The following is a 27642-nucleotide window of genomic DNA, read 5'->3' as shown; positions in this document are numbered from 1 at the left end:
CTTATTCTGTATGCGCGCATTAAAGCCAACAATCTCTTGATAAAACATGCACATTTTTCTGTCACCTATTTAACTATTTATTTGCAAACCTTAAAAATATTGAGGTTAGATCGATTAAATGATACAGTCAACTTTCGTTCGTTGGGCTATCTTTAACTGGGCTACATTTTAATCGGACTCCCGTTAATTGGGCTATAGCCCATCTAAAACGAAGTCAAACGTCATTTCTGACAGCGTATTTTTTCTTCCGAGGGGCTCTTGAATATAGTTCATTTAAGTGTGGAAAATAATTTATACAGAAAATATTAAAATTAATTGAATGGAACACAATTGCATCATATCGTTTTCCGATCACTTATGAACTTGACCCTCCTTTTTTTAGCATCACGGTGAAACAGTTAAAAATGCCAATATATATTAACATTGTAGCATGAAATTCAGCTATATACTTATTAAACAATCTAGAACTAAATTTCAACAATGAAAAGATTAGGTTCCACTTTGATTCTGTATTTAATATAAGTGTATATTTTTATAAACCTTTCTGCGACGATTTCGACAAAAACAATCGATATATCCCTCGGTTTTGACATCTCAGCCCAATTAACGAAAGTCTTTCACTAAACGGGCTAAGAGCTTAGTGCAATTAGCGAAAGTTGACTGTATTGTGCCTGACAGCTAAATCTTGACTATTTTTAGCTTTCGGATGCCACTGATAGTTGTCGTAGGTTGGGATAAAATAGTTCAAAGTAATCCATAAGAAGATAGCTCAAGCACTAATGTACCTACTGCTGGTTAATAAATATAAATCAATTTTTTAAAATCTAAAATAAAACTTGGATCGTATTTAGTATGATGGTTATGGCGAAAGGTGGTCTGTAACCCTACATAATATTCCCACACGACGTTGCATTGAGTGAATATGACGTAATTTTCAGCTTTTTAGCTTCTTTATGCTCTTGTCAGTGTGTTTTTTGCCAGGGATACCAGATAGGCGAATTGCGAATTTGTTTCAAAAATTTAGATTTTTAAGCGGGGTACGCTGCTGAAAAGAAAACAGCTCAAGAAAAAATCTTGTTATTTACCGAAGAAATTTTGACAACTCCAATGCAAGCAACCACCTGTCATTTTTTCTTGTGGTAATAATTGCGCCGGATATTATTCCGTACGGAAAAGTGACGTTTTAATTCACTTGCGTGTAAACCAACGTCATCTGGACGTGAAATAATATTTCTTATGAGGTGCGTACTGCTTAAGAAATCGTAAAAGAAATCGATTTCTTGAGCATTTCTTGTCCTATCTTTTTACCCATTACTTTTCAGCAGCGTACCCCGCTTTAGAGTTTTTGCCTTGGCGTGTCAATTTAAACAAAACGACAGTTTCTGCAATTTTGTGCTCAGATTCCTAACAACTGGCATCTCTGTTAACGGACAGTTGAAAAAAGGGTGTCCAGTTGTCATTTTTACAATTACAAATTTCGTCAATTTGCGAACACGGAATATTAATAAATCTGCAAAAATTATATAACTCCTATCTGATGTTTTTGTGCAAATTAGAAATTATCAAAATAATTCTCTTTTAAAAGGGAACATTTTTCTCATTCACTTGCTTGCGCAACAGTTTACGAATTAGTTTTAAAACAACAAGTTTTGGAAATATCTGGCATCTCTGGTCGAGTCAGTCAAAATTTGCTTAATTCCTTTTGTGTTCTGTTTTTTAGCTTATTGGCGTGTGTAAATCATAAAAAAGTGAAGAAAATGCAAAAAGATTATAAATAAAAGTCTTAATGTTACGAAATTAAGAATTAACGGGCAAGCGGATGTTAAAAACTATACCTTACTGTCTGTATTCGTGACGTGTGCCGATAACAAAAAAAAAAGGTTTGTTTTTGTCATTGCTATGCATTTTTGCAACGCAGCAACTCAGCTCAATAATTGCACCATATCTTTGATCTTGTTTTAGAAATTTCCAAAAAGACGATTGTTGTTTGATTGAATATTCATTTCCAATCAAAAAAGTATTGATTGGATAAAAATGGACCAGGAAAATATTTTCTCTAGTGTCGAAGAAGAGTGTTTGTATTGGAAGGAAAGGTGTTTGAAGTTAAAACAGGAACGTAGTGATGTACAAAGAGAATTTGATGATTTCACCGAGGAGTCACGGCAGCTGGAAGCGGAACTTGAGATGACGGTCGAACAACAGGAGAAAAAGATACGCGATTTAAATCAACTTGTAAGTCAGCTTCGGGTAGAGTGTGAGTCATATAAACGGAAGGCGACGAATACAGAAAATGAATCCAACAAAATTGATGCTGATTATAAACAGCTGATGAAAGAAAATGAAAAGTTCAAGGTTTATATCCGTGAGCTAGAGCAAAAGAACGATGACTTGGAGCGGGCTAACCGGGTGGCAAGCGAAAGCGTAGCAGAATTCGAATCAATGCTCAATCAGGCGTACGAGAAAAATGCTCTTCTGGAACTAGAGGTAGACGAGAAAGAACGTATGCAAATTAAGCTACAACGTTTAATGGACGAAGCGCGCGACTTGAAGCAAGAATTAAAAGTAAGAAACTTTCCAAAATTGGAGCCAGATGATGACACGCCGACTGATATAAAGGATCTCGAAGATAAAAACACGGAGGGTTCAAGCGACACAAAATTTACGACACTGAACAACACCACCGCAAATCTATGCCTCAATACAAACAAACTAGAAAACATAAACAATAATATCAACAGCAACAAGAAGTCGGATGGCATTATTGTAGCCCTAACGAAATCTACCAGTAAACTTGACTTGGAATCCATGCCCGGATCCCTAGATAATGTCGTAACTCACATTGACGAAGATACTCTCCAGCAAAAGCTAATTATCGAACGCAACGGAAACATTAATGCTACATCTGCGTTGATTCCCAGTGTTTTAAACGCGCCAATGGCCCCGAGTGATCGTGTGTCTACATTGAGCATCGTTGCGGACCTACTTCGGCGGCTAGATAACATGGAAGCAAAGTTAAAAGCCTGGAAATGTCGCAAGCCATCGTCTCGCACCAATCTTGCGTCAAGTGCAAACCATCGACACAGTCACAGCCAGTTGAATCATCAGCTTCAACATCTTCATTCCTCACAGCATCAACTGCAGAGTTCCACGGCTGCAGCTGGCGGGATGACCGGAGGGACGCCCGGTGACAGTAATGTTTCGCTCAATTCCGTTGGCAGTGGAGACAGCTGTTGCAATGTTCAGCTGCACTCGTACCAGCCGGGAATGTCCACCATCGGTACGCAAACCTCCCACCAGCAGCAACAGAATCAGCAGAAAGCCGAACTTCGGACGAATAAATAAAAAACCATCCTCTCTCACACTCTTTTACTGTTATGCGTATACAGTGTATTTTTTTAATTAAATTATTTAATTTAATGGCTAATAATTTTAAATAAGTTTCTTCTATGTGTGTGTTTGTACATATGTGTGTAGAAGGGGATTAGAGAGGTGCGGTATGAAATGAACTACTTGAATAACGTATATTTTGAAACGTGTTGAACGAATTCAGAAATTGAAAGTTATGATATTGTACAATTGTATTCAATTTACATTGATTCAGCTGGAAAAGCACTTTTTTCTTAAACAGCCTTCGTCTATATTTTTCGAAAGACTTTAAATAAATTTAATAAAAAGCTGATCGTATTCATATGCAGAGGTGCAAAATTAGAACGTAGATTGATCGCACTTTCCTGAATGTATACACTGTGTAACTCGCTTTATAGGACATTATCAGTAAATTCAGAGGCACTCTATCTGCTGCAGCTTCTAGCAAACAAATCACTAAAAACAGGTGGTAACAATACAAAAGAAAAAAAGATTCAACATAGTAGAGTATAAAAATGCATAAAGCTTGTTATCTATCTTAATTGCGTAATAGGGACAGTTATTTGGCAACAAAAAACAGAACTCATCAAACTGTATGCATAGCAGATACTAGTTGACATTAATACAATGACAGTGTAACCTTAACGAACGAATGTTAAATACATTATATTTATTCGAATAATTCGAATTGTATGGTGTCGTCAGTTATTTCTGGTCGTGATACTTTAGTTGATAATTGCAACAGCAGGGTACCTAGAAATTTGATACATTTGAGTCAATACTGAAGTGTGCCATACGCGGTCAAAAGTGAACTGAATATACCTAGTCAAACATTGTTAATGAATAGTTGAGCTGCAAAAAATCTTTATTAACCTGGGTTCGTGACAACTCTTAACTCGAAGTTCATGAAATTAAATTAAAAATTCTTGAGCGTTATCTACAGTTTTGTAACTAGAAGGTAAAGGAACTGCAGAAAAGATTAATTAACAATATCTGATCTCTTCATGAATTGGCACGTGCTGGCTAACTTCCTCTGAACTACAGAAATTAGCTAGTAGTGGAAAACCGCTTTAGGAGGTTCGGTTCGGTGGTTAAAATCCGACAATGGCCAATGGTTGATGAGCAGCTGGACCCCATGGTAACATAGACCCCACAGTGGTCCTTCACCTATTATTCAGCAACTCCTATTCCCACTTCCTAGTGATACCACTCGGAATACTAGCAACCTTAGCGGAGATCGGGTGACCCCGGGGACAACTAAGGTCGTATACCGACAGGGAAGTAGGTATTGGCTTCTCTCGGTACCTAAGATGGCAGCCCCACTACCAGACTCGGTAGCGTGGCTATAGTAACGCATCTTACCTAAATCAAACTACTGTGGAAATCGAAGCGAATACGGATCGGAATATTCGGTAACGAAACAAGGACGACGAATGGAAACTCGGTACTTGAAACTGGAGAAATTTCGCTAAATTTCGTGGCGACCGGGTGCTGCTCAAACAACTTGAACCTCGTAGGATCGGCATCGTAGCTCTGCCTTGCGACATTTGTCGTTAAGGAGAAAAGGTTTGGAAGATCTGAGGCGGAAATGCCCAGTTTTACCAAAGCGGGGGCACTATCAACGAACTGGGAAAGGGCTTTGTAGTGTTGGGCAGAGTGTAGGATCGCGTGATAGATTGAAAGGCGATCAACGAGAGAATGTCCAATGTCTATTGAGGATAAAGGGCCGTTTCTTCAATTCAGCATCATAAACATGCACTGCCTGCACGAAGATAAACCCGACAATGAGAAGCAAGTGTTCTACGCGGGATTGGAGTCAATGTACGACAGCGACTCTCCATGGGACATCAAGATCGTCATTGGGAATATGAACACCCAGGACGGTAGGGAAGACATGCATAGACCGGTGATAGGACCCATAACCTGCATACCGACACGAGCGACAATGGCCAATGATGTACAAACTTCGCGGTGTTCCGAAGCCTGGCAATCTGAAGCACCTTTTTCCCACGCAAAGATATCTACAAAGCCACTTGGAGATCACCTGACCAATGTACAATGATCCAGCTTGACGTTCTCATAGATGACCGGTTCTTCTGCAATATCACGAACATACGTTCCCTACAGGGTGCCTCTGACTCTGACCATCATCTGGTAGCAGTATGTGTGCACTCAAAATCGTCAGCCGTATACCAGACACGTCAAAGCCATCCTCCTCGGTCAAACATCAGGCAGCTAGATACCCGCAATTTACCGAGAACTACGCATGTATACTGGAAAAGGCAGCCTTCTTCCAAGCAGTTAGGTGTTTCAAACTTCGAAGACAGGCAGAATACGCTCGGCCATTGAAGAGGCCGCTACCATGGCACTAGCTGAAACCCCCCCGAATATACAAAGTGATTGGTTTGATCAGGAATTGCTTGGAAAAATTATGAGAGCACTGCCACTAAGGGGAAGTTGGCCAAATAGCGATGAGCAAGAAATCAGTTAACCACGATCCTTACGAGTAAAAAGCGCCGAAAGTAATACAGAGATCGTGAAGAATTAGAACAACTATTTCGAGTAAACTACATGCGCAAGTTTTACGAGAAGGTGAACAAAACTGAAACCTAACGAGTAGAGACCAGCAAGGGAATCTAAACAGCCGAACGCGAGGTAGTCGACAGGTGAAAGCAGTTCTTCGATGAACACCTTAATGGCGAAGTTGCAGAAGGAGGCAGAACGGCAGTTATCCTGGGAGTGACCACGGAAGATAGTAATGTTCCAGAACCTGATCTTCAAGAAGTTAAACGAGAAATCGGGTTGCAGAAGGCCAACAAATAAGCCATTGGTAAGGACCGCCTAGCGGCAGAGCTTTTTAAATACGACCGAGAATTACTGGCAATGGCTCTACACTGAGTTATTTCCAAGATTTGTGCGAAAGAAAAGCTACCGAAGGAATTAATGACAGGAGTAGTTTGTTCTATCAAGAAAAAGGGTGATCGACTTGACTGCTGCAACTATCGCGGAATCACGCTCAAAAACACCGCTTGCAAGGTGCTCTCCTCGATTCTGTTACGCTGGTTGTCTTTTATAGCACAAGGTTTCGTAGCAGTTCGTAGGGGGGGCGCAACTGCGGACCAAATTTTTACTATCTGACAGATCTTGATAGAAATGTCGAGAGCACAACTTGTCGACGCATCACATCTTTATTGATTTCAAAGCAGCATACGATACAGTCGATCGTGACCACGTGCACAAACACGGTCTTCTGGACTGAACAGAGCTCTGCTATCCACACACTCATCCTTACATCGTCTTTCTCCTTAGCTTATTCCCGAATAAAAAACTCGTTGGGAATCAGCTGCCCGTAAAGCTGGTGGCCCACTGGGATACAAATTTTGCATACCTTTTTCTTTTCTTCTTCATCTTCGCCCTCGATTCTTCTCACGGGCGGGAGTGCGAGCCGTCGCGAGTAATCGGTAGAACGACGAGCGACGACGGTAGTTATTAGCTAAACACACACTCGCAAAAACTCGTTGCAGTGCATGAAGAAATAAGAGCAGAAGTTTTAAAGGGATGCTTATGCCGGCGTGTTCGTTAGAATGAGTACGCGTGTGTGAGAAAATTAGACCACATGAGTGTGGGTTCCCCAACACTGGTGAAGGCAATCTACGCCAGACTGAAAGCAGAGTGTAGGAGGATTGGGCTTAAAACAAATCCCAAGTTCCTATCTAGCGCCTCCATGTGGTCATACCGGGTAATTGGCCTTGCCAGCGTTGCTGATATTGTTCAGGGTTTTGCGTGAGAAAAAAAAGAAAGGGAAGTATTTTTGCTTTTGTCAACACTCACCCGTTGACAGTTCGGCACGAGATTTCCTGTATGTGCGAGCAGCCTACGAAATCTCTTTCAACGCTGGCAAGGCCAATGCTCTTTCCTTAAGATTGAGCAGCTAAGCTAGGAGGTGCAATGCTGCGTGGATCCCGGCTGTCTGATATCAAAATTGTCAAATCAAATATATCAAAGGAAAGCTCAAAGGAAACAAGCGCGTGGCTCCCACGGACAGTAACCGTTGTCGCATTCAGTCGCTCGCTTCGAGACACATGCCGTTTGGGCCGTGTACAACAACCAAGGTTGTTCGCTTCAACTTGCACCACCAGGATGTATAGCAGTTAACAGACAGAAGCGGTAGATTTGCACGTGTTCACTCTTTTGGCCAGCCGCAGTTACGGAATGTTTTTCGAAGCGTTTACAATGCGTAGGGCAGTCGAGCGCAAATTTAACATAGTACAATGTAGTGATTTGGTAGTAGTCAGCGTTTGGTCCCTGAAAAGATCGTACGTCTGTAACATTCTATAGCTGTAGCTTTGACAAGCGATTGATCATTGGTTCGAATATTACTAGAATCAAGGCCACTCGATGTTAAGTGACTTTAGCATGGGTTTATTCTCAGGCCCCTCATTACGCTTCTTTAGAGCTAAAGTCTATGTTACTCCGATGAATCATCTGAACAGTACTAAAAGTTGCTCTTATAGTCAAATGTCGCCAAGGAGGACTATTATTAGGGATATTACTGACGTGCGGAACGAATTGATATCAATTGATCACTGTGATCAATTGATCACTGGTCGCAGTGATGAGTCCAAGAAAAAAACGCATTGTGAACAGTATGTATGTATGTATGTATGTATGTAGGGGGAGGGGGGGGGGTGTAATCCACCATCAATCCAAGGTCCTGCCAGTGTGTGTAGGTAGACTTACAGTAGATCCAAATTTGATTGTCAAATGATTTTCACACTAAAGCTCTTGTAGAAGGACCAAAAAGTATTGGGCGAACCCACAAGCAGAGACACTTGTGCGCATTTCGGGATTATAAGAATTTTCTTCCAGCATTAGGATCCTTCCATGTAACAATCAATTTCGCTGCACCAGCAATGATCACCCACGCGATGATTTGTTTTTTCGAAGATTGCAACATAAATATTGTTAGACCTTCAGGAGTTTCCTCCTAGTGATTCCGGTTGACTCCTCATTCCATCCTCCAGTCTTCCTCTCATCGAAATTTGCCCCTGTATTTTGACGCTCCCATGAATTTATCATATAATGCATGTAATGAATTTATCACATGATATATAATGAAATGAAATTAATAATGATAAAAATAGAACGAGCTCATCAACAGTCCTCTGAAGCTATAGATATAGTTGCATTATTTGGCTTTCCATCAGTCCTACATCTAATATCCATGTACATTTTTAGAATATTTTATGGTCAAAGTTTCCATTGTGCAGAAGGTGTTTAAAGAGCTAGAAAAAAACAAATATTTATTTATTTATTTATTTATTTATTTATTTATTTATTTATTACACTATTATCAACAGGCTATCACTATGCCCTAATGATATTTGAATTAATTAGAATTGTCTTAAAATCAGGCTTGATCACTTCTCTGGACAAATTGAAGTCAAAAACTCCTGCAACTTTATTAAATAACCAAAGAAGCCCAACAATATTACCGTACATGCCGTAATTCGTCCGCCGTGCGGAAAGTTGTAGTATCCCTTGATTTCTCAAAGTTCTTGGTTGTACCTGTAGCCGAATACTATTGAGTAATGCTGGGCACTCTGTTCTAGCAGTTAGGACGCCAGACACGAGAATAGCACGGGCATCATTGCGACGGACAACTAATGTATCCAAACTGATTAGTTGGCAACGCAACGACTTTCGTACGAGGGTAACCGGAATGGATCCCTCCATGGATTTAGAATAACCTATCAACAGTGCCGAGTGGATCAACCGTCTGCCTAAAACCACAATTTTGATATCAGGCAGCCGGGATCCACGCAGCATTGCACCTCCTAGCTTAGCTGCTCAATCTTAAGGAAAGAGCATTACCGGGTATGACCACATGGAGGCGCTAGGTAGGAACTTGGGATGGCTAGAGCTATGTTGACGCATCTTCAATGCCTTCCCCCTTTCATACCCAGAAAAAAACATATTGTGAACAGTGGAGACTTTCTCTATCGATTACTAGAACTTGATATCATGTTCTGGACGCTCTTTTTACGTCTTCTCGTACATCACTTGATTGAATTTCCCGCCATATAATCTAACGTTACTGTCAATTGAATACTTACAGCTTTCTAAATAACTTGAACACGCATTGTTTTGAGACATAAACAAATATTTATTGGAAAAGCATTTAATGTGAAGCTTAATTTTAAACACTGTGTAAACACCAATATCTGACATTAGTAATTAACATTTTCCCAAAGCTGTCAATAATAAACTACGTATCTAATTGCGTTATGTGCAGCCATGATTCTTTGGTAAAATATGAGTGAAATAAACGACCTGGACGTAAAAGTAACATTGCTTGAAATTGATAATAGCTGCTGTGCTTGTTCATAACATACCTTACCTACAAAAGAATAGAAATTGATGCATCCGAAAAAACTCAAGAGCAGACTAGAATTGTGAATTTTAAAAACTTATATCTCATAAACTTGAACAAAAAGCAGTAAAAAAGTGTATCATAACTTATTTAAACCACAACCGCTCCCGCTTCGGAGCGACTGGTTGGCAGATCGGGGCACTGTTTCCAGTGATCATTGATGGGATCATAGCACTCAAAGGAAGATATCGTCACCTGGGCACGGTAAAAGTTAATCTCGCACGGTTGGTCACCCCCAGCCACATAAAGCAAACCATCCGCTGCAGCAACCGCAGGACTGGCCCGGCTCACCGACATCGGTGCCACCACGGACCACAGGTTATCGTCGAACGAATACTTTTCGACCGTACAGAGGACCTCCTGCTGACTGCTGTTTCCACCGACCACGTACAGATGGCGGTCCAGTATCGCCACACCCATCTGGCAGCGTGCCGTTCGCATCCGAGCAAGCGAATTCCATTCATGCGTGACCGGGTTGTAACTGAGAACACAGAAAAATAGTTTTTTTAATCTTTTTATGTGAAATAGTAGAAAATAATAGGATATCCGTCTAACCTTATCAAATCTGGCAAATGGCGACTGGAGGTTGTGCAACCACCGACGATGTATATGAGACCTGAAAAAATTATATTATTTCGGAAATCAAATGGTTGAATAGAACACTAACCTTCGAAGCTGACAACACCCATGCTGAATCTAGGCTCCGGTAAGTCTCCAACCATTCTCCAAGTATTTTTCATTGGATCATAACACTCAATAGAACCTCCAATATCCTCTCCAATCCATCTGGAAAAAATGAAAACAATAGTAAAACAACCAGCTTAAGAAACACAAAACTTACCCTCCCATCGCATACAAAGTTCCACCCAAAGCGCAAAGTCCAAACTCGCATCTGGGCACAATCATCGGTGCCATTGCTTCCCAATTATTATTTTGCGTGTCGTAAACTTCTCCGTTCGCTAGTATTTGACTACCACGTTCGCCTCCGATTACGAAAATCTTTCCACCAAGCGATGCCACCCCTGGCAAAATTCTTCCGATCTGCATCGGAGCCGACTCAATCCACTCACGTCGAAATATGTCATACTTGATGACACTCTCAAAAATACAATCTGCCGGTGTCCATCCTGCGGATTGCTCTCGACGCGATCCCCCAATGATGTAGATACTCTTTTTGGCACAAACCCGAGGACAAACGCGAAGCGGCACTAACTGGCCCCGCTTGGAGGTTAAATCTTTCCGAACTGATCTCAGCGCAATCTTCAGCGAGACGTCACGGCACTCAGCAATAGCTTGATCAATAAGACCAACAGGAACTAATGCCAAACGAACGTGCGTTAATATCTCGAAAACATAACGCCTGCGAGGTACGACATCGTGCTTGATCCAGCGCAGAGCAGCCTTAAACACTTGAAATTCACTATCTACTCTCAATGATTCGGAGGAAATCACTTTCATTAGCATCATGTGTGGAATGTCCAGCAGTTCATCCTCGAGGGCAACCTTAGGAAAGTTTGTGTACACGTACGTGGCGGCCGCCTCCGCCAGATGTCGACAATTGTGCGCCTCTGCGAAGCGTAGTATTCCTAGTGCATTGGAAGAATGAAGTTCACGGCATAGATATTCGCAGCATCCGTCAACAACTTCTGGCAGTTGTATCATATCTGCTGCAGCCAGCAATTCCTGGACGTTGCTCTGCAAAACAAAAAAGAAAAGTACTCAAGAATGATTTTAGTTCGAAATTTCATAAATTATTTCTTTCGCTAGTACCTGTTTAATTTCCACCTGTCCTGTATAGATGAAATCGACCAGTAGTATCAGTATATCCGCCCGGATGGAGTGTAACGTGACTGACTTCTGTTTGCCTTCACTTAGTCCCAGCTCGGGGCGGAACATTGCCTCGAAGTAAGCGGAAGCAGCACTCAGCACTGCTCGGTGGGCTTGGATCGTTGTGCTGCCGACCACAATTTCCACATCACAGAAGCGCGTATTTTGGCGCAGTGCGTTCAGATTTAGCAGTACCTTCTGTGGGTACTGTGAACAGCTGAAAATGGGTGGCCGCCCCCCAGGGGCACTTTCGTTCGTCTGATCAATGGCCATTTGCGATTGGGAGAGTGAGCAGATAATATCACTTGTGGTGCCATTGCCATTGTAGCTGTTCAATGGTGGCATGATGGAAGGCTACGTACACTTCGGTCGTAGGACAATCTAACTTAATAACACATTAGATGATAGTTTTCAATGATACAAACTCTAAACTGGCCAAATAGGCTTTTTAGTGTAAATTACTTGTAGCTAACTGCGTAACACCACTTAATTTCCGAAACCATTAGCATTATTGTAAGGTTTACGCCCTATCTATTTTTATTTGACTTGAAACTCAATTCGCTGTTTGCTTGAAGGCAATAGGATACTCCACCCGAAGCTGAACCACTCTACAGATAATAGATGTTTTAATTCCCTTCACAAGGAAAACATGCAAATCTAAAACTTTTGCACTAACATGTTAAATTTATAGTTTCACTCAAATACTTTCTCTCAATCACTATATAGTCACGAAACAATAATAAGCCTATTTTGCTGATACGACGTCTGTCATTTTACCACCCAACCACGAAAAGGGGTGCGTATAAAGGAGATGAGCTGGATTGAAGTCTATAACAACAGCTGTCAGTTGTTTGCAAGCTCGACGCCTCTTGTGATGATGTTGCGTTCTCCTTTTCGAGCAGTTCAATACTGAACGCGCGACGCCGGGATATATTAACAACAATCGAGTGAGCTAAATACTGCACCGGTGTCACTACAATCACGTGTTAGCCGTTCTTATTTGCCGGTACAATTTTATCAGGCTATCCTGCCGGGGTTCGCAATGCATCAGCTCTAGCAGTATGACCTGGAAATAAATAAAGCATTAGGTTATTCATGCGGTATCGACACATTTTCGTGATTGCCCTATAGGAGAAAGTTATGTAGTCGTTGTGAAAGTGTTTGTTGGTCTTTTAGAATAGTTTTATAAACAGTTCTAGATGATTTTTAAAATCATAAATGAGGAATAAGGGAAGATAGAACCGTCGGTGTTTAATGGTAAACGCCATAACGGAATGATAAAAACTATGAGCTATTTTGAGGTTGAAAGAGATTTCAAATATAGCTAAGCATACATATGCTAGCTAGCCATCCATATAATTTTTAAAGTCATGAGAAAGACCAACTGTTACTGAAAGGGTGTTCAACTGTCTATTTGCTTTCTTTTACGATTTAGGTCTTAGTGCATCAGAACAGTGTATAACGAATTTAGGCACCAAGTTTTCTCAGATAATGCATTTTTATGTTATCGTCATCCGGGGATGCTTGCAACATCGGTGTTACTTGCAACACTTACTTGCATTTGTTTGTTAACATAACTAGTTGTGGCCTATGCCGTTTTAAAGAAGGAACGTTTACTAAACATTATTGTTTAGTTAAGTTTAATCCATTATATCATTGTTTTGCTCGTTTTTATACGGTTGGAAAGTAATTTCACTTTCAGAGTAGGAAAAATGGATGCCCAAAGTTTCGTTAGTTCATTGGCATGAAATTATTTTTTACCGTTTAATTCCTGTTCACAATTAGTGCATCATACAACCTAACAAATAGCAACTTTGAGCTTTGTTTATGTTTGGCACTTGGAGAAGAAACGATGAATTCACATTGTTATTTCTAATATGGCGCGGCTTCCAGCACTTGTAAAATAGATAGTTATCGTTATAGACAGTATGTACAAAGCAAGTTTGCATTTGTACGATGTTATTTTGTCTACTGCCATCTCCAGAAAAATTAAAATTGTGAAAAATTCCACGTGCCTTAAAAAGGCAATTTGAAATTCGCCGACATGCTGGATTTTCACCGAATATTTTCCAGACGGTCACCCTTATTCTGTATTTCGAACGAATCTTTATTTCGTTAGACTTGTTTCGAACGAGATGTTTTGCACATTAGATTTTGCTGGCGGAAATTTCGTTCGAAATATAAAATAGAGGTGTTTTAAAAAACTAAAAGACGAAATTGGGAAATGAAACATGCCTCCAGTATATCTTGTTTCACTACAAAAACACTCAAAATATTTAAAAATAGTCATTCGCGGTTTGAAATCAAATTTAAAATAAGAAACGCAAATTCAGAAGAGTGTTGCAAGTAACCCCGTTTACTGGGTAACTTGCAACATCCCTATATTCGGTGCTTTCTACAAATTCATTTACATTGATATTTTTTCTCATAATCATCAAAAATACTGACCACTATACAAGTTTTGGCTACTTACACTTGAACCTAAACAGTACACTTCAAAAGTTATACCAAGTCAAAGTTCAAAAATGTTGCAAGTATCCCTGGATAATGGTATGAAAATTATGATAATTATTAAGAGTTTAATTTATTGCAGATAAAGATTAGTGCAACAGATGGTCGAGACAATTTCTAAACCATAGTCCTGTTCTTCTTTATTTATTACATGGCCGTACGTACTACCTTTTTCCAGCACAGACTCCTACACAAGTACACCTGGAGGTCACCCAATTAGACTGAACCACAGATCGACCACGTTTTGATCGACTCTCAGCACTTCTCAAACATTATCGACGTCAAATCCTATCGTCTATCGAAACGCTAACGTTGGCTCGGACAACTATTTAGTCAAGGTTAAGATGCGCCTAAACCTCTCCGTTCTGAACAACATTCGGTACCGACGCCAGCCTCGGTTAGATCTCACGCGACTGAAGCAGTCAGACGTCGTTGCAAACTACGCGTACTCACTCGAAGCTTCGCTGCCGGAAGAGGACGAGTTGGACGAAGCTTCTCTCGAGGACTGTAGGAACACCGTCAAAACAGCCATCTGCAGTGTAGTGGAGAACTCCATCGGGCATGTGGCACAAAATCAGCGGAACGATTGGTATGACGATGAGTGTAGGAGGGTGATGGATGAGGAGACCGCCGTGCGGGCGGCCAAGGTGCGCAGTACCACACGGCAGAACGTGGCAAGACACAACCAGAAGAAGATGCAGCGAAACCAAATCTTCCGGGAAAAAAAAGCGTTTTCTAAAAGAGCAGGAATATGCAGAGTTGGAGCAGCTGCATCGTTCTGAATGAATGGCAGTATTCTGGCGGACGATCGTGAGGTGATCGATAGGTGGAAGCAGCACTTCGATGAACACCTGAATGGCACCCAGGCGGAGGAAGCGATTTTAACGGTGCAATAAACGGGGAAGAGGTGCCAGTCTCAACGATAAGCGAACTAAAGGATGCCATCATGCAGCTCAAGAACAATTACATAGAAAGATTACATCGGAGCGGAGCTTATTAAAGTCGGACCAGAAAAGCTTGCCGTTTGTATGCACCAGCAAATTGTGAGAATTTGGGATACGGCACAGCTACTGGAGGAGTGGAAAGGTGGGGTTATCTACCCCCAAAAAGAGCGGCAAGTTGAACTGTGAGAGCTATCGAGCGATCACTGTTCTCAATGCTGCCTGCAAAGTGCTGTCCCCAATTATTCTCCGCTGACTATCACCGATTGCGAAAAGATTTGTGTTAACCTATCAAGCCGGTTTTGTCGAAGGACGGTCTATCAACGGATTAAATATTTACACTGCAGCAAATCCTGCAAAAGGGCCGTGAATACAGACTGCCCACGCACCTTTTCTTCGTTGACTTTAAAGCCGCATATGATACCATTGACCGGAGAAAGCTATAAAAAATCATGGAGGAGAACAGCTTCCCCAAGAAGCTCATCAAATTGATTCTGGTGGTACTCAGTGCTGTGTTAGGATTTCAGGTGGATTGTCAAGTTCATTGGAATCATACAGAGGGCTTCGTCAAGGTGATGGTCTCTCAGGCCTCCTGTTCAACATTGTGCTACAAGGTATTATGAACCGAGCGAATATCAACACGCGGGGCACGAACTTCAACAAATCTAGTAAATTCCTCTGCTTTACCAAATGCATAGATTGGCGGAAAATCAGTGGCGGCGCGGTGGCTAAACATTGCACCACACTAAAGCGTGAATCAGAAAAGATTGAGCTAAAAATAAATAAGTCTAAAACAAAATATGTACACACTGGCCTGCGGAACCGAGGCCGGTCGACTACACCGCTTGGACAACAGTTAACGAGTTTGTCTACCTTGGGTCACTGGTAACGGCGGACAATGGCACCCGTCGTGAGATTCGGAGGCGTATTATCAGTGGATTAACAAACAATTGCGGTCGAACAGATGAAGCCCTCGTACAAAGTGTACCTTGTACAAGATACTTATTATAAGTATAACGGTTGTTCTCTACGGGCATGAAACGTTTACCGGACTCAAAGAGGACCTACGAGTGCTCCGAGTTTTCGAAAGACGAGTGCTCCGAATTTTCGAAAGACGAGTGCTAAAAACGATGTTCGGCGGTGTACAACAGGAGAACGGAGTATGGAGGCGCAGGATAAACCATGAACTCGCACAGTTCTATGGTGAACCCAGTATTCAAAAGGTGGCTTCAAATCCGGTAGGAACTAAACAATTAGGAACGCATCGAGCAAGACCAGTTCGGGCGAAAAGTACATGGTGTCAGAGGAATTGGAGAGCGGTAGCTCATAGGCAAATGAACTGGACCAATTTTGTTCATCAGGCTATGTCTTAGGATGGAAAGCCTATTAACAACATATTACTGATAATCAATATTAATCGTTTGCAACCTAACGTAAACGGCGTAAAGCGTAAAGATTTCACATGGCTTCACGAAATATAGTCTAAAGGCGTTAAATCGCACGATCCTGAAGACCAACCAGGCCCTAGGCTCTAAGCAAATATTTCAATAATATGAGATAATTGCGGCAAGCGTGTCAACCAAAAAAATGTACTTAAAAGGTGAAATTCATCCGAAGCACATGCGTACAGAAAACAAATGCCGGTGCTTCAATAGATCCGGTGTACATAGACCTTAAAGCTACTTTTTTGGTTAAACTCGAAAAACTTGGGCTGTCATCGCCGTTTTCATTTTACCTAATGAATCAAACATTATAAATGACTTTTTCCGTCATTCATTAACGATCTGTTGTTGTTTCCTTATGCATCATATGACGTCAAACTACCCAATTCACATTTTTGTCTATCAAGCTTTCCATTATCAGATACCGACAATATGGATTACTTACCTTTAGTGCTGCTGAATTTTCACTCCAGGGTTGCTCTTGTTTTTCACACCATATCCGTTTCAGTAACAACATTGCTCCGGGAGAATGCGATTCAAAGCTAATAGCATTTTGACTTTCTTTCAGTTGAGCTGCTACAAACAGATTTCCAATTCGGATATTAATAACATCCGTCGTGCGATTTACTTCTCCATCAACGTCAATATTAAGAATCGATAGTAAACTGGTTATGTCGTTAATTGTGGTTGGTTTGCTCAGGCACCATTCAAGTTTTGGTATGTTTACCGAATGTTGACTATAGAAACTGGTTAACGAATCAATTGTATATTGATAATCATCATTAGTTTCCGAACATTCAGGTGTGTTACGTGCGCATACTTCAAAGAGAGGCTTCATTTTGGTCGGCTCTTTCACATCCAAAGGAATGTGCAAATTAATGCAATCATTAAAATGTTGTACTGCAATTGTTAAACTAATTGCTATTGCTGGTAAACCTCGTTTCTTTAAATACTGGTTTCCAATTGGGTAGAGAAAACAGAGATTGCTATCACTAAATTTTATGGAACTCAGTTTAATTTGCCGAACTTCAACGGAGTCGATTGATAATGCTAAACACCAACTGTTTTGCTGAACTAAAGAATGCTGAAAGTTTTTCGAGAAACAGATAGTGATTTCCGCAAATATGATTGTGTCGGTAGAAGGTTCTCCAATCCAAAGATATGTTTTGTCCGGCATTCCTCTACGAATAATTAAAGTACACTTAACAAAGCTTTGATGTAGACTCATGTTAGTAGCATATACCAAGGAATTAAACTTTGAGCGTTCTTTTTCGACAAGCTTTATAATCTTTTTCCCGCATTTAATCTCATTAGTAAGAAAATGGGTCATCTGCCTCGTTTGTGAAAAAACTTCATCCGTTAGTTCGAAAAAATCGTCTGATTGCCCTTTTTGATCATTCGGAAGGCCAACGACAAACGTGTAAAACAATCGATTTTCGGTTACGCAAATCCCAGTGTTCGTATCTTCAAAATATGTTATTCCTGTAACTCCGCTAATGGGAATATTTTGCGTTTCTTTTTCAATAGTTTTACTAAGCTCGGAAAAGAAACACCTAATTTGAACCATTTGAAAACCATCCGAGTAAATAAGAACGCTTAATTCGGGTACAAAACGATGCGCCTCTAATGTGTGTCCTAAATATATATTCTGTTCCTGTATCATTATGCGTTTTGGATCCTCAGATATACAATACACTATAAGCGCAGCATTTTCTAGCAAAACAAAAAAACTGCCTGTGCAGGGAGCGTAAGAAAATTCGGTAACAGTTGACGTAAAGAGCTTTACAGTGACCACTTCAAAATTTTCATTTAGGTCTTTTAACCAGAATAACCCATTATCAACGGTGAACAATATTTGCTCACTTTCCGCTGGTATGTCTCCACAATTCAGAAACCTTTGAAAGAATCTATGATTTTCCTGCGTAGTGATAATCGTACCAACTCGGTGACATTGATCTCTTCTGCTTGTTGGAATATCCGTCCTCTCCCAGGACAAATCGTAGGTCTTTAACGCTTGAGTTAATTTGGCACCGGTTAAATCTTCCACAATATTCAGCTGCAGTAGGTTATCGTTTGTCAACCGTAACAGCAAAAGCTTTTTTCCACTGTCCATCCTATTTATAGCTTTAACACCAACAGCACCTTCTACTGGATTACATGTTCGGAAAGAACTAAAAATAATCAGTTGTCCACTATCAACACAGCTGATCGTGTTGTGAGCAGTGACTATCGTATCCGTAATGGTTCCAAAGCATTTCAAATCAATGCACGACGTCTTGTGCGGTGATCCATTGGACCGAACGGTATCTTTTAGGTTTTTTATCACTAAAGTTAAAATGTTATGCTCTCCCGGCAGGATCAGTACCGTTTTAGTATCATTTCCGATGCTGCTCAGACAACGTGGGTAAAATGTATGATCTGGTAGTGTCCAATTTTCAAGTAACTTCACTGGGGCAGACATTTTTAGTGAATATCACGGTTTGCACTATTTAGAAGCGATTTATCACGAACAATAATTAAAAGAATTATTCACAACCGGAAAATACAAAGAATTAAAGTGTTTTGTTATTCTTTTAAATATCGCAACGCGCGCTCAAAAAACGGCATTCTCCATTAACTGAGTCGTTTTCTCGACGGCGATGACTGCAATATGTTGGCAGGGTTGGCAGTCTTTCGCGTTAGACGGGTTTTACCGGTTTTACCAGGGGGAGAGGGGGGTGTACCTTAAGGAATTTATTGTGAAACGGGTTTCACGTGTTTCAAGATTTGCGTTTGCGAGTTGATTGTAGATTATCATGTCCATTAGCAAGCCAGTAAACTCGTCTATTCTCGTCTATTGATATATTCGCTATGATGGCGTTGCTGATATTGTTCAGGATTTTGCGTGGGAATAAAAGAAAGGGAAGTATTTTTACTTATGTCATCACGCACACGTTGACAGTTCGCCATGAGATTTTCTGTAAGTTCGAGCAGCCTGCGAAATCTTTTTCAATGCCGTCATCGCAAATATATGTAATTCTGTTAATTGTAATTTTGTTTATTTGTTTCGTATAGTTGCGAAGTCGCGACTCGCGAATAAAGGAATCAGATGCTATCAGAACAAGGGAATGCTCCATTAACGAGAGTAGCGAGCAAGGTAGCGAGTACAACATCGAACAAAGAAACTCGATGTTTTGCTTTTTTCTTTTTTTTTTTCTCGCTATGTTACTGCATTGAAATTTGACACTTTTGGAAGCGTTGACAGTTTTGGAAGCGCGATGTTATCCTCTGACAAATACACCCCACTGTCACAAATGTCATTCCCATACATTTTTCGTGTAGCCAACATCTCATCTAGCCCACAACAAACTTTGCCTCGGACAAAATGTATTTGTGAGTAGCCCGCTCTAACTTCAGCCTCGGATGAATCTGTATTGGTAAGCTCTCGAACTTTTTTGCTTTTTTTCTTTTTGTGTCGGACGTGTAGGAAGCGTAAAAAGATGTTAGCCGCTTCTTTACCCTTCAGTTTCATACGCCTGGACAAATACGTAGCAAGGGATAGCACAGCGCATCCCCTCGTATCAGAAGCAGAGCTGCCACAAATACAGATATTTGTGCATGCATAAATTTGGGACCCATCATTATTTCAGTTGCTGTGATTTCTGACTCTACTAATGTTCCTGAATATTAAAGTACTCCACACACTATTTATGTTATCTAAAACATTAGATCGAGAAAATAAAATACTCCGGAGAAAACGAAAGGTCCCAAGCGTAAACAAACCGAGTGAGGGTTACTTTTCCTATGCTGGTCCAGCAAAAAGTAACTCTCACCCGTTTTGTTTACATTTGCGACATTCGCCCTTTTGTTAATTCTATCTAGAAATAACTGTATTTTATGGCAGCTCTGATCGCTCTGATCAGAAGTATCAGAAACTTGCATGTTCCATTTACTCGGTCATTTCTTGTCGACTGTCTGGGGAAGGAAATATTCGCAAAGTATTTAATTAAGTTTGTTTTAGGGTGCAACCCGTAATGTTTATATATTTTTTTGGGCGCCGACTGCCCTTCAATTTCGTGTTATTTCGTGAACTTGGCTATTGACTGTTCTCTTGTTTTGGTGAAATACCAGTTACCAGATACCACTATACCAGTCAAGTTTTACATTAGCAATTTGCAAAGCATTTTTTAGTATTGTTATAATAGTGACTATACCACCTACTAAAATTGTGAACAAAGCAATAGCTTTAAATACCAAGTTTTGCCACCATAGAAGTATATAAATTTCGAACAAAATCCAACGGAAATGGCCCGTACAAAGGTTTGTATTACGAACAATATTTTAAATTTTTTTTCCTAAGTTTCCAATATTATAAGATTTAAACGACAGTCTAGGTACGCAATTTTATTTTTCATACATTTAAAATGTGTTTTTAGAATTGAATTGGTTTTTACTAAGCTAACGTTATTTTTAGGAAGGATGCATGATAATCCTAGATGTTGGAAAAAGTACAACAATCAAAAGCGGCCACCACGACCAGACGTTTTACGACAGAGCCAAGCAGTGTGTTTCTAAAATCATTCAAAGAAAAGTACTTAAATACACTTATTTCTTTTCAATCTATTCCAAATTATGAAACTTTTTACTAGATTTTTAGTAAACCTCAAGACGAAGTAGGATTGGTCCTGATGGGTACTAATGAAACCAACAATCAGCTGAACATCGAATACGGCGGGTATGAGCACATTTCTGAAGCCTTTGAGCTAGGACCCGCTAACTGGCACATGCTGAAGATCATGGAAAAGCAAATCACACCATCAAGTGTAGATGCCGGTTGGTTTGACTCGCTGGTAGTTGCGATGAATTTTTTAAAAACCTGTGCTCAGTAAGTAACGGGAAATGAGTCTATGAGTTGAAGACGTAAATTTCAAATGTTTTAACACATTTTTCAGAGCCAAAAAATTTGCGTCACTAAAAATTATCCTGATATCGACTCTAGCTTCTACGTCTGATCATGATTTAGATCAGGTCGAAGTGGTAGTTTCTAAATTAACTGCAATGCCCTGCGAATTGAACGTTATCAACGATAATGTTGAGCTTAGTGATAACCCCGATGCCGATGATGATGTAATGTTTGATACATTGGGCATTTTCAGTCAGCGACAGGTGCAAAATAAGGAACAACACGCTAATGAGAAGTTGCTGGCTGATATTGTATCGCAATCGAACGGGGCTCTATGTAACATTGACTCAGCTGAATTGCTGTTGGTATATTTCGAAAAGAAAACTACCAGAGCGGCTCCATGGAACAGTTCATTGACTATTGGGACAAGCATTGAAATCAGTATTTCCGCTTATTTGGCTATCAGCGAAGACAAAGGTTTACCATCTTTCAAGACGGAAAGTTCTGATCCGAACGCCATAGTCAAGCTCAAAACCGAGTATTTCAAGGATGGTAAACCGTATGAGGTTGACTTCGAAAATCTAATCAAAGGGTACATGTACGGTTCTACCGTTGTTCCTTATGATAGCCAAATGGATATTGATTACAAATCCGGCGAGCAGCGATTATCGTGTTTGGGTTTTACAGCAGCAGGAAATATTTTGGAGGAATATTTTTGCGGCACAGGAACTTACGTTGTTGTAGCAAGAAAGGATTGTGCTGCTTCTGAAACAAAGTTGACTGCTTTGATAAAGGCCATGCACGAGCAAGATTTAGTAATGATCGCAACTAGGGTGTATAGACGAGATACTCGTCCAAAAATTAATGCATTGATGCCAGCGTACCGGAAGCGATATCCCTGTTTGGTTATGTTAGAACTATGCTTTCAAGGTAAGTTAAGCAGCAGGTAAAACATATCGCCAGTTTTAGTTTATCATCAAATCTTTTTCTCCAGAGGAATTGGCTCTGATAAAATTTCCCCCGCTACTCTCCAATAAGTTTAAACCCACCGAAGCGCAGTACGAAGTCATTGACAAGTTGATCGATTCTATGGATCTGATGGATGCATTAGACGATGAAACAGGCTCTAAGGAAGCATTTGCTTTGAACAAAACGCTCAATCCAGTCCATCAGCATATGAACAGATCGGTAGCGCATCGCGCTCTGTACCCAAATACCCCTCTTCCGACAATGGATCAAGAGCTGAAAAGTCTTGTGGATGTGCCGCCCAAAATACGAGAAAGGTCTAAGGAAATTTTAGAGGAAGTAAGAAATTTATTCCCCTTGAAGGAAAAGAAGATTAACGTCCGTACCAAATGGCTACAGCGGGCATCTAAGATTAATATTCAAAGTGATGCTATTGCGTCCAGTTCATCGCAACAAAATCAAATCACGGATGAGGAAGAGCTTGACGATCAGCGAATACTTGTTGAAGTGGGTACTGTATCACCGGCTGAAGATTTCGCTTTGCTTTTAAAACGTGGGGAGAAGTTTGCTACGGTGTGCGTACAAATTCAGAACGTCATTACCGATCTAGTTTTTAAATCCATGACGATTCCGCACGAAAAAGTCGCCATGGCCATCATGATGTACCGCGAAGAAGCGAAACTTCTCGGTCCCTACCGGTACAATGATTGGATCGGAGAATTCAAGAAAAGTCTACTGGCTCGCAACAAGCAGGAATTCTGGGAACAGGTGGTGGTCAAGGAACGATTTGGATTGATTAGTTCAGAGGAAAGTGAAATGAGTACGGTTTCCGCAGAAGAAGTGGAGAAGTTTTATAGTGCGGCAGTGACAAGTCGGGTCGGCACGGAGGAAAACAATGCCGATTACGTTGATGCCGACGATTTGTTTGCTAATATGTAAGAAAATATTTTGTGTGAAATGTTTCGAATAATTTGTAAATATCTGTCAGTTAACTATTTTTGATTAAAATTCTGAAAAATTAAATAAGAAGCTGGAAAGGTAGGTTTACTTGTGGGTTAACTTACATATAAATTTCTACGATTTAATTGTAAAGTCGGTGTAATGAAAACTGAAGCATTTTTTGCTATTCAAAGCGAATTGCTGGATAATTTACGGTTTCTAACCTAGAAAACCTGTACAGTTCTCACATTGGGTGAAGAAGCGCGTATTGTAGTAAAGTGGGTCGTACAGACAGCGATAGCTTACTTTCATATTGACGTAAAACGTTTGAGGCAAAATCCATTTACGAACGGGATTTCAAGTCGAAAGTGAGCGATTCTATTAAGAACCTGCACAAAGAAACTTCTTTTCGAGTTCCGAGTTTAGGTGTCCAGCAGACTACCACGTCAGCGTAATCGTTAAGATTAAGGGGAAACCGAAAGTGGCTCAAAGATGCCTGGATAAATGGCTACCATTCGAAGCATGTAGAATTGTTTTGCGCCTTAAAAATGCATCTGTATTGGCAGAGCACGCTTTCGCCACGCAATCAGTGCTTCCAGCGCTGTTATAATTTCCTAAAACTTGTAATTCAATTTATCGATCTGCTATATATCAATAAACGCTCTGCAAAACATAATTGCTAATGGAAAATAAATTTAACTGAACATATCGATCATTACGTGTTCATAAAAGCGACCAATATATAATTTGGAACTAGTTAATAGATATTTGGTTACGCACATATTTCGTTGAACTAGCGATTTCCGAAAAAGCAGCAACACAGTATCAAACTTTCGTCACATCAATGAGCTTTTAAAGAGCTTTTAACTTTCGCCGCATCGATGAGCTTAGAGTGAAGTAAACAAACAAAATGCAAACGCAGCAATCAAAAACGCGATCCGATGCAAGCGGATTAAGGCGGAAGCGAAAGTGGCTGTTGGTATATTTCGAAAAGAAAACTACCAGAGCGGCTCCATGGAACAGTTCATTGACTATTGGGACAAGCATTGAAATCAGTATTTCCGCTTATTTGGCTATCAGCGAAGACAAAGGTTTACCATCTTTCAAGACGGAAAGTTCTGATCCGAACGCCATAGTCAAGCTCAAAACCGAGTATTTCAAGGATGGTAAACCGTATGAGGTTGACTTCGAAAATCTAATCAAAGGGTACATGTACGGTTCTACCGTTGTTCCTTATGATAGCCAAATGGATATTGATTACAAATCCGGCGAGCAGCGATTATCGTGTTTGGGTTTTACAGCAGCAGGAAATATTTTGGAGGAATATTTTTGCGGCACAGGAACTTACGTTGTTGTAGCAAGAAAGGATTGTGCTGCTTCTGAAACAAAGTTGACTGCTTTGATAAAGGCCATGCACGAGCAAGATTTAGTAATGATCGCAACTAGGGTGTATAGACGAGATACTCGTCCAAAAATTAATGCATTGATGCCAGCGTACCGGAAGCGATATCCCTGTTTGGTTATGTTAGAACTATGCTTTCAAGGTAAGTTAAGCAGCAGGTAAAACATATCGCCAGTTTTAGTTTATCATCAAATCTTTTTCTCCAGAGGAATTGGCTCTGATAAAATTTCCCCCGCTACTCTCCAATAAGTTTAAACCCACCGAAGCGCAGTACGAAGTCATTGACAAGTTGATCGATTCTATGGATCTGATGGATGCATTAGACGATGAAACAGGCTCTAAGGAAGCATTTGCTTTGAACAAAACGCTCAATTCTGTCCATCAGCATATGAACAGATCGGTAGCGCATCGCGCTCTGTACCCAAATACCCCTCTTCCGACAATGGATCAAGAGCTGAAAAGTCTTGTGGATGTGCCGCCCAAAATACGAGAAAGGTCTAAGGAAATTTTAGAGGAAGTAAGAAATTTATTCCCCTTGAAGGAAAAGAAGATTAACGTCCGTACCAAATGGCTACAGCGGGCATCTAAGATTAATATTCAAAGTGATGCTATTGCGTCCAGTTCATCGCAACAAAATCAAATCACGGATGAGGAAGAGCTTGACGATCAGCGAATACTTGTTGAAGTGGGTACTGTATCACCGGCTGAAGATTTCGCTTTGCTTTTAAAACGTGGGGAGAAGTTTGCTACGGTGTGCGTACAAATTCAGAACGTCATTACCGATCTAGTTTTTAAATCCATGACGATTCCGCACGAAAAAGTCGCCATGGCCATCATGATGTACCGCGAAGAAGCGAAACTTCTCGGTCCCTACCGGTACAATGATTGGATCGGAGAATTCAAGAAAAGTCTACTGGCTCGCAACAAGCAGGAATTCTGGGAACAGGTGGTGGTCAAGGAACGATTTGGATTGATTAGTTCAGAGGAAAGTGAAATGAGTACGGTTTCCGCAGAAGAAGTGGAGAAGTTTTATAGTGCGGCAGTGACAAGTCGGGTCGGCACGGAGGAAAACAATGCCGATTACGTTGATGCCGACGATTTGTTTGCTAATATGTAAGAAAATATTTTGTGTGAAATGTTTCGAATAATTTGTAAATATCTGTCAGTTAACTATTTTTGATTAAAATTCTGAAAAATTAAATAAGAAGCTGGAAAGGTAGGTTTACTTGTGGGTTAACTTACATATAAATTTCTACGATTTAATTGTAAAGTCGGTGTAATGAAAACTGAAGCATTTTTTGCTATTCAAAGCGAATTGCTGGATAATTTACGGTTTCTAACCTAGAAAACCTGTACAGTTCTCACATTGGGTGAAGAAGCGCGTATTGTAGTAAAGTGGGTCGTACAGACAGCGATAGCTTACTTTCATATTGACGTAAAACGTTTGAGGCAAAATCCATTTACGAACGGGATTTCAAGTCGAAAGTGAGCGATTCTATTAAGAACCTGCACAAAGAAACTTCTTTTCGAGTTCCGAGTTTAGGTGTCCAGCAGACTACCACGTCAGCGTAATCGTTAAGATTAAGGGGAAACCGAAAGTGGCTCAAAGATGCCTGGATAAATGGCTACCATTCGAAGCATGTAGAATTGTTTTGCGCCTTAAAAATGCATCTGTATTGGCAGAGCACGCTTTCGCCACGCAATCAGTGCTTCCAGCGCTGTTATAATTTCCTAAAACTTGTAATTCAATTTATCGATCTGCTATATATCAATAAACGCTCTGCAAAACATAATTGCTAATGGAAAATAAATTTAACTGAACATATCGATCATTACGTGTTCATAAAAGCGACCAATATATAATTTGGAACTAGTTAATAGATATTTGGTTACGCACATATTTCGTTGAACTAGCGATTTCCGAAAAAGCAGCAACACAGTATCAAACTTTCGTCACATCAATGAGCTTTTAAAGAGCTTTTAACTTTCGCCGCATCGATGAGCTTAGAGTGAAGTAAACAAACAAAATGCAAACGCAGCAATCAAAAACGCGATCCGATGCAAGCGGATTAAGGCGGAAGCGAAAGTGGCTAACGTTATTGTGATTGCGTGGCGAAAGCGGGATCTGCCAATACAGATGCATTTTTAAGGCGCAAAACAATACATGCTTCGAATGGTAGCCATTTATCTAGCCATCTTTGAGCCACTTTCGGTTTCCCCTTAATTAAACATCCTAGTGATCCTACGCATTATTCAGTTGCTGCTGTTAATTTTGATTGAATCAGAATGCCTTGATAAAGAAAACAAACCCTTTTTCGGGATGTTTGTAGTCAGTGTGGTTTGCTGCGGATCAGATGTTTATGATAGCAAGCTCCGGTATTTGACATATATTACCAATACTAATGCAATATTCAAATAAACGTTTAGGTTTTTAACGAACACATGAGATGTACAGTACAGTGTTTGTCGCACTAACACAATAACATTAGCCACTTTCGGTTCCGCCTTAAGACACCTCAGCCGCAGAAGGTTAAGTCGTTATTGCTCGAAAAAATCGGTCATCATACATATTTCAGTGTTATGGGACGCCATTCCTGCTACTTAGAAAATTCACAATTCGGTCCAACGTTCCATAATGCTGGAATGTGTCAATAATATACTTCCCAAGCAAACCCATGACTTCAAGCTCAGAGAGGTATACAAGGTTCTGCGATTCATCTATGTTCAATTGTCCAGTCAGTCTGAGACGCTGCTATACGCACCAAGTTTATCATTAAACTAGAATCAGAGGGGGTCATGATCGCGAACGAAGGAGTGGAATGCAAAAACCATTAGAAAACCTTGAACAAGAACTCAAGTTACAGAGAATAACGATACCCGTAACATCGTCATCGTTGGATGCTCTGAGATGTTAGCCTCATAAGTGGGATAGG

At 40.4% G+C, this 27642-nt stretch overlaps 5 protein-coding genes across 5 annotated transcripts; 3 read left to right on the top strand and 2 right to left on the bottom strand.

The window, feature by feature from the left end:
- Positions 1–1747: 1747 nt before the first annotated feature.
- On the top strand, positions 1748–4029 carry LOC128742604 (nuclear distribution protein nudE-like 1-A). Its single transcript, XM_053839016.1, has 2 exons — positions 1748–1880; positions 1963–4029. The coding sequence occupies exon 2, from the start codon at positions 2035–2037 to the stop codon at positions 3340–3342; it is 1308 nt and encodes a 435-aa protein (XP_053694991.1). The 5' UTR covers positions 1748–1880; positions 1963–2034; the 3' UTR covers positions 3343–4029.
- A 5512-nt stretch (positions 4030–9541) lies between these two features.
- LOC128742366 (actin-binding protein IPP) lies at positions 9542–12443 on the bottom strand. The gene is made up of 5 exons (XM_053838702.1): positions 11570–12443; positions 10641–11494; positions 10467–10585; positions 10355–10415; positions 9542–10280 (listed from the first exon to the last, which is right to left on the bottom strand). Exons 1-5 carry the CDS (start codon positions 11969–11971, stop codon positions 9890–9892), a joined length of 1827 nt encoding a protein of 608 aa, XP_053694677.1. The 5' UTR covers positions 11972–12443; the 3' UTR covers positions 9542–9889.
- A 2955-nt stretch (positions 12444–15398) lies between these two features.
- On the bottom strand, positions 15399–18981 carry LOC128740510 (uncharacterized). The gene is made up of 2 exons (XM_053836054.1): positions 16966–18981; positions 15399–15518 (listed from the first exon to the last, which is right to left on the bottom strand). Exons 1-2 carry the CDS (start codon positions 18979–18981, stop codon positions 15399–15401), a joined length of 2136 nt encoding a protein of 711 aa, XP_053692029.1.
- Positions 18982–20560: 1579 nt separating this feature from the next.
- On the top strand, positions 20561–23477 carry LOC128742858 (X-ray repair cross-complementing protein 5-like). Its single transcript, XM_053839342.1, has 5 exons — positions 20561–20819; positions 20974–21090; positions 21149–21384; positions 21452–22332; positions 22397–23477. The coding sequence occupies exons 1-5, from the start codon at positions 20805–20807 to the stop codon at positions 23305–23307; spliced, it is 2160 nt and encodes a 719-aa protein (XP_053695317.1). The 5' UTR covers positions 20561–20804; the 3' UTR covers positions 23308–23477.
- A 740-nt stretch (positions 23478–24217) lies between these two features.
- LOC128740509 (X-ray repair cross-complementing protein 5-like) lies at positions 24218–25996 on the top strand. Its single transcript, XM_053836053.1, has 2 exons — positions 24218–24851; positions 24916–25996. The coding sequence occupies exons 1-2, from the start codon at positions 24218–24220 to the stop codon at positions 25824–25826; spliced, it is 1545 nt and encodes a 514-aa protein (XP_053692028.1). The 3' UTR covers positions 25827–25996.
- The last annotated feature ends 1646 nt before the right edge of the window (positions 25997–27642 follow it).

The sequence above is a fragment of the Sabethes cyaneus genome, chromosome 3 (assembly GCF_943734655.1).
Source record: "Sabethes cyaneus chromosome 3, idSabCyanKW18_F2, whole genome shotgun sequence".
NCBI lineage: Eukaryota > Metazoa > Arthropoda > Insecta > Diptera > Culicidae > Sabethes > Sabethes cyaneus.
The sequence above is the reverse complement of the archived record's forward strand: the minus strand, read 5'-3'. Positions and strand labels throughout refer to the sequence as shown.

What these genes read in the sequence shown, in the direction of transcription:
- LOC128742604 (XM_053839016.1), top strand. Translation starts at nt 2,035, where the DNA reads ATGGACCAGGAAAATATTTTCTCTAGTGTCGAAGAAGAGTGTTTGTAT.
- LOC128740510 (XM_053836054.1), bottom strand. Translation starts at nt 18,981, where the DNA reads ATGTCTGCCCCAGTGAAGTTACTTGAAAATTGGACACTACCAGATCAT. An exon ending in AAAATTCAGCAGCACTAAAG is followed by an intron (nt 15,519 to 16,965) that starts GTAAGTAATCCA and finishes GATTTTTTATAG; the next exon opens with CTTTCTCCGGTCAATGGTAT.
- LOC128740509 (XM_053836053.1), top strand. Translation starts at nt 24,218, where the DNA reads ATGCAAACGCAGCAATCAAAAACGCGATCCGATGCAAGCGGATTAAGG. An exon ending in GTTAGAACTATGCTTTCAAG is followed by an intron (nt 24,852 to 24,915) that starts GTAAGTTAAGCA and finishes CTTTTTCTCCAG; the next exon opens with AGGAATTGGCTCTGATAAAA.
- LOC128742366 (XM_053838702.1), bottom strand. Translation starts at nt 11,971, where the DNA reads ATGCCACCATTGAACAGCTACAATGGCAATGGCACCACAAGTGATATT. An exon ending in ACTTTGTATGCGATGGGAGG is followed by an intron (nt 10,586 to 10,640) that starts GTAAGTTTTGTG and finishes CATTTTTTCCAG; the next exon opens with ATGGATTGGAGAGGATATTG. An exon ending in CATTTGCCAGATTTGATAAG is followed by an intron (nt 10,281 to 10,354) that starts GTTAGACGGATA and finishes CTGTGTTCTCAG; the next exon opens with TTACAACCCGGTCACGCATG.
- LOC128742858 (XM_053839342.1), top strand. An exon ending in CTAAAATCATTCAAAGAAAA is followed by an intron (nt 21,091 to 21,148) that starts GTACTTAAATAC and finishes ACTTTTTACTAG; the next exon opens with ATTTTTAGTAAACCTCAAGA. An exon ending in TTTTTAAAAACCTGTGCTCA is followed by an intron (nt 21,385 to 21,451) that starts GTAAGTAACGGG and finishes CACATTTTTCAG; the next exon opens with AGCCAAAAAATTTGCGTCAC.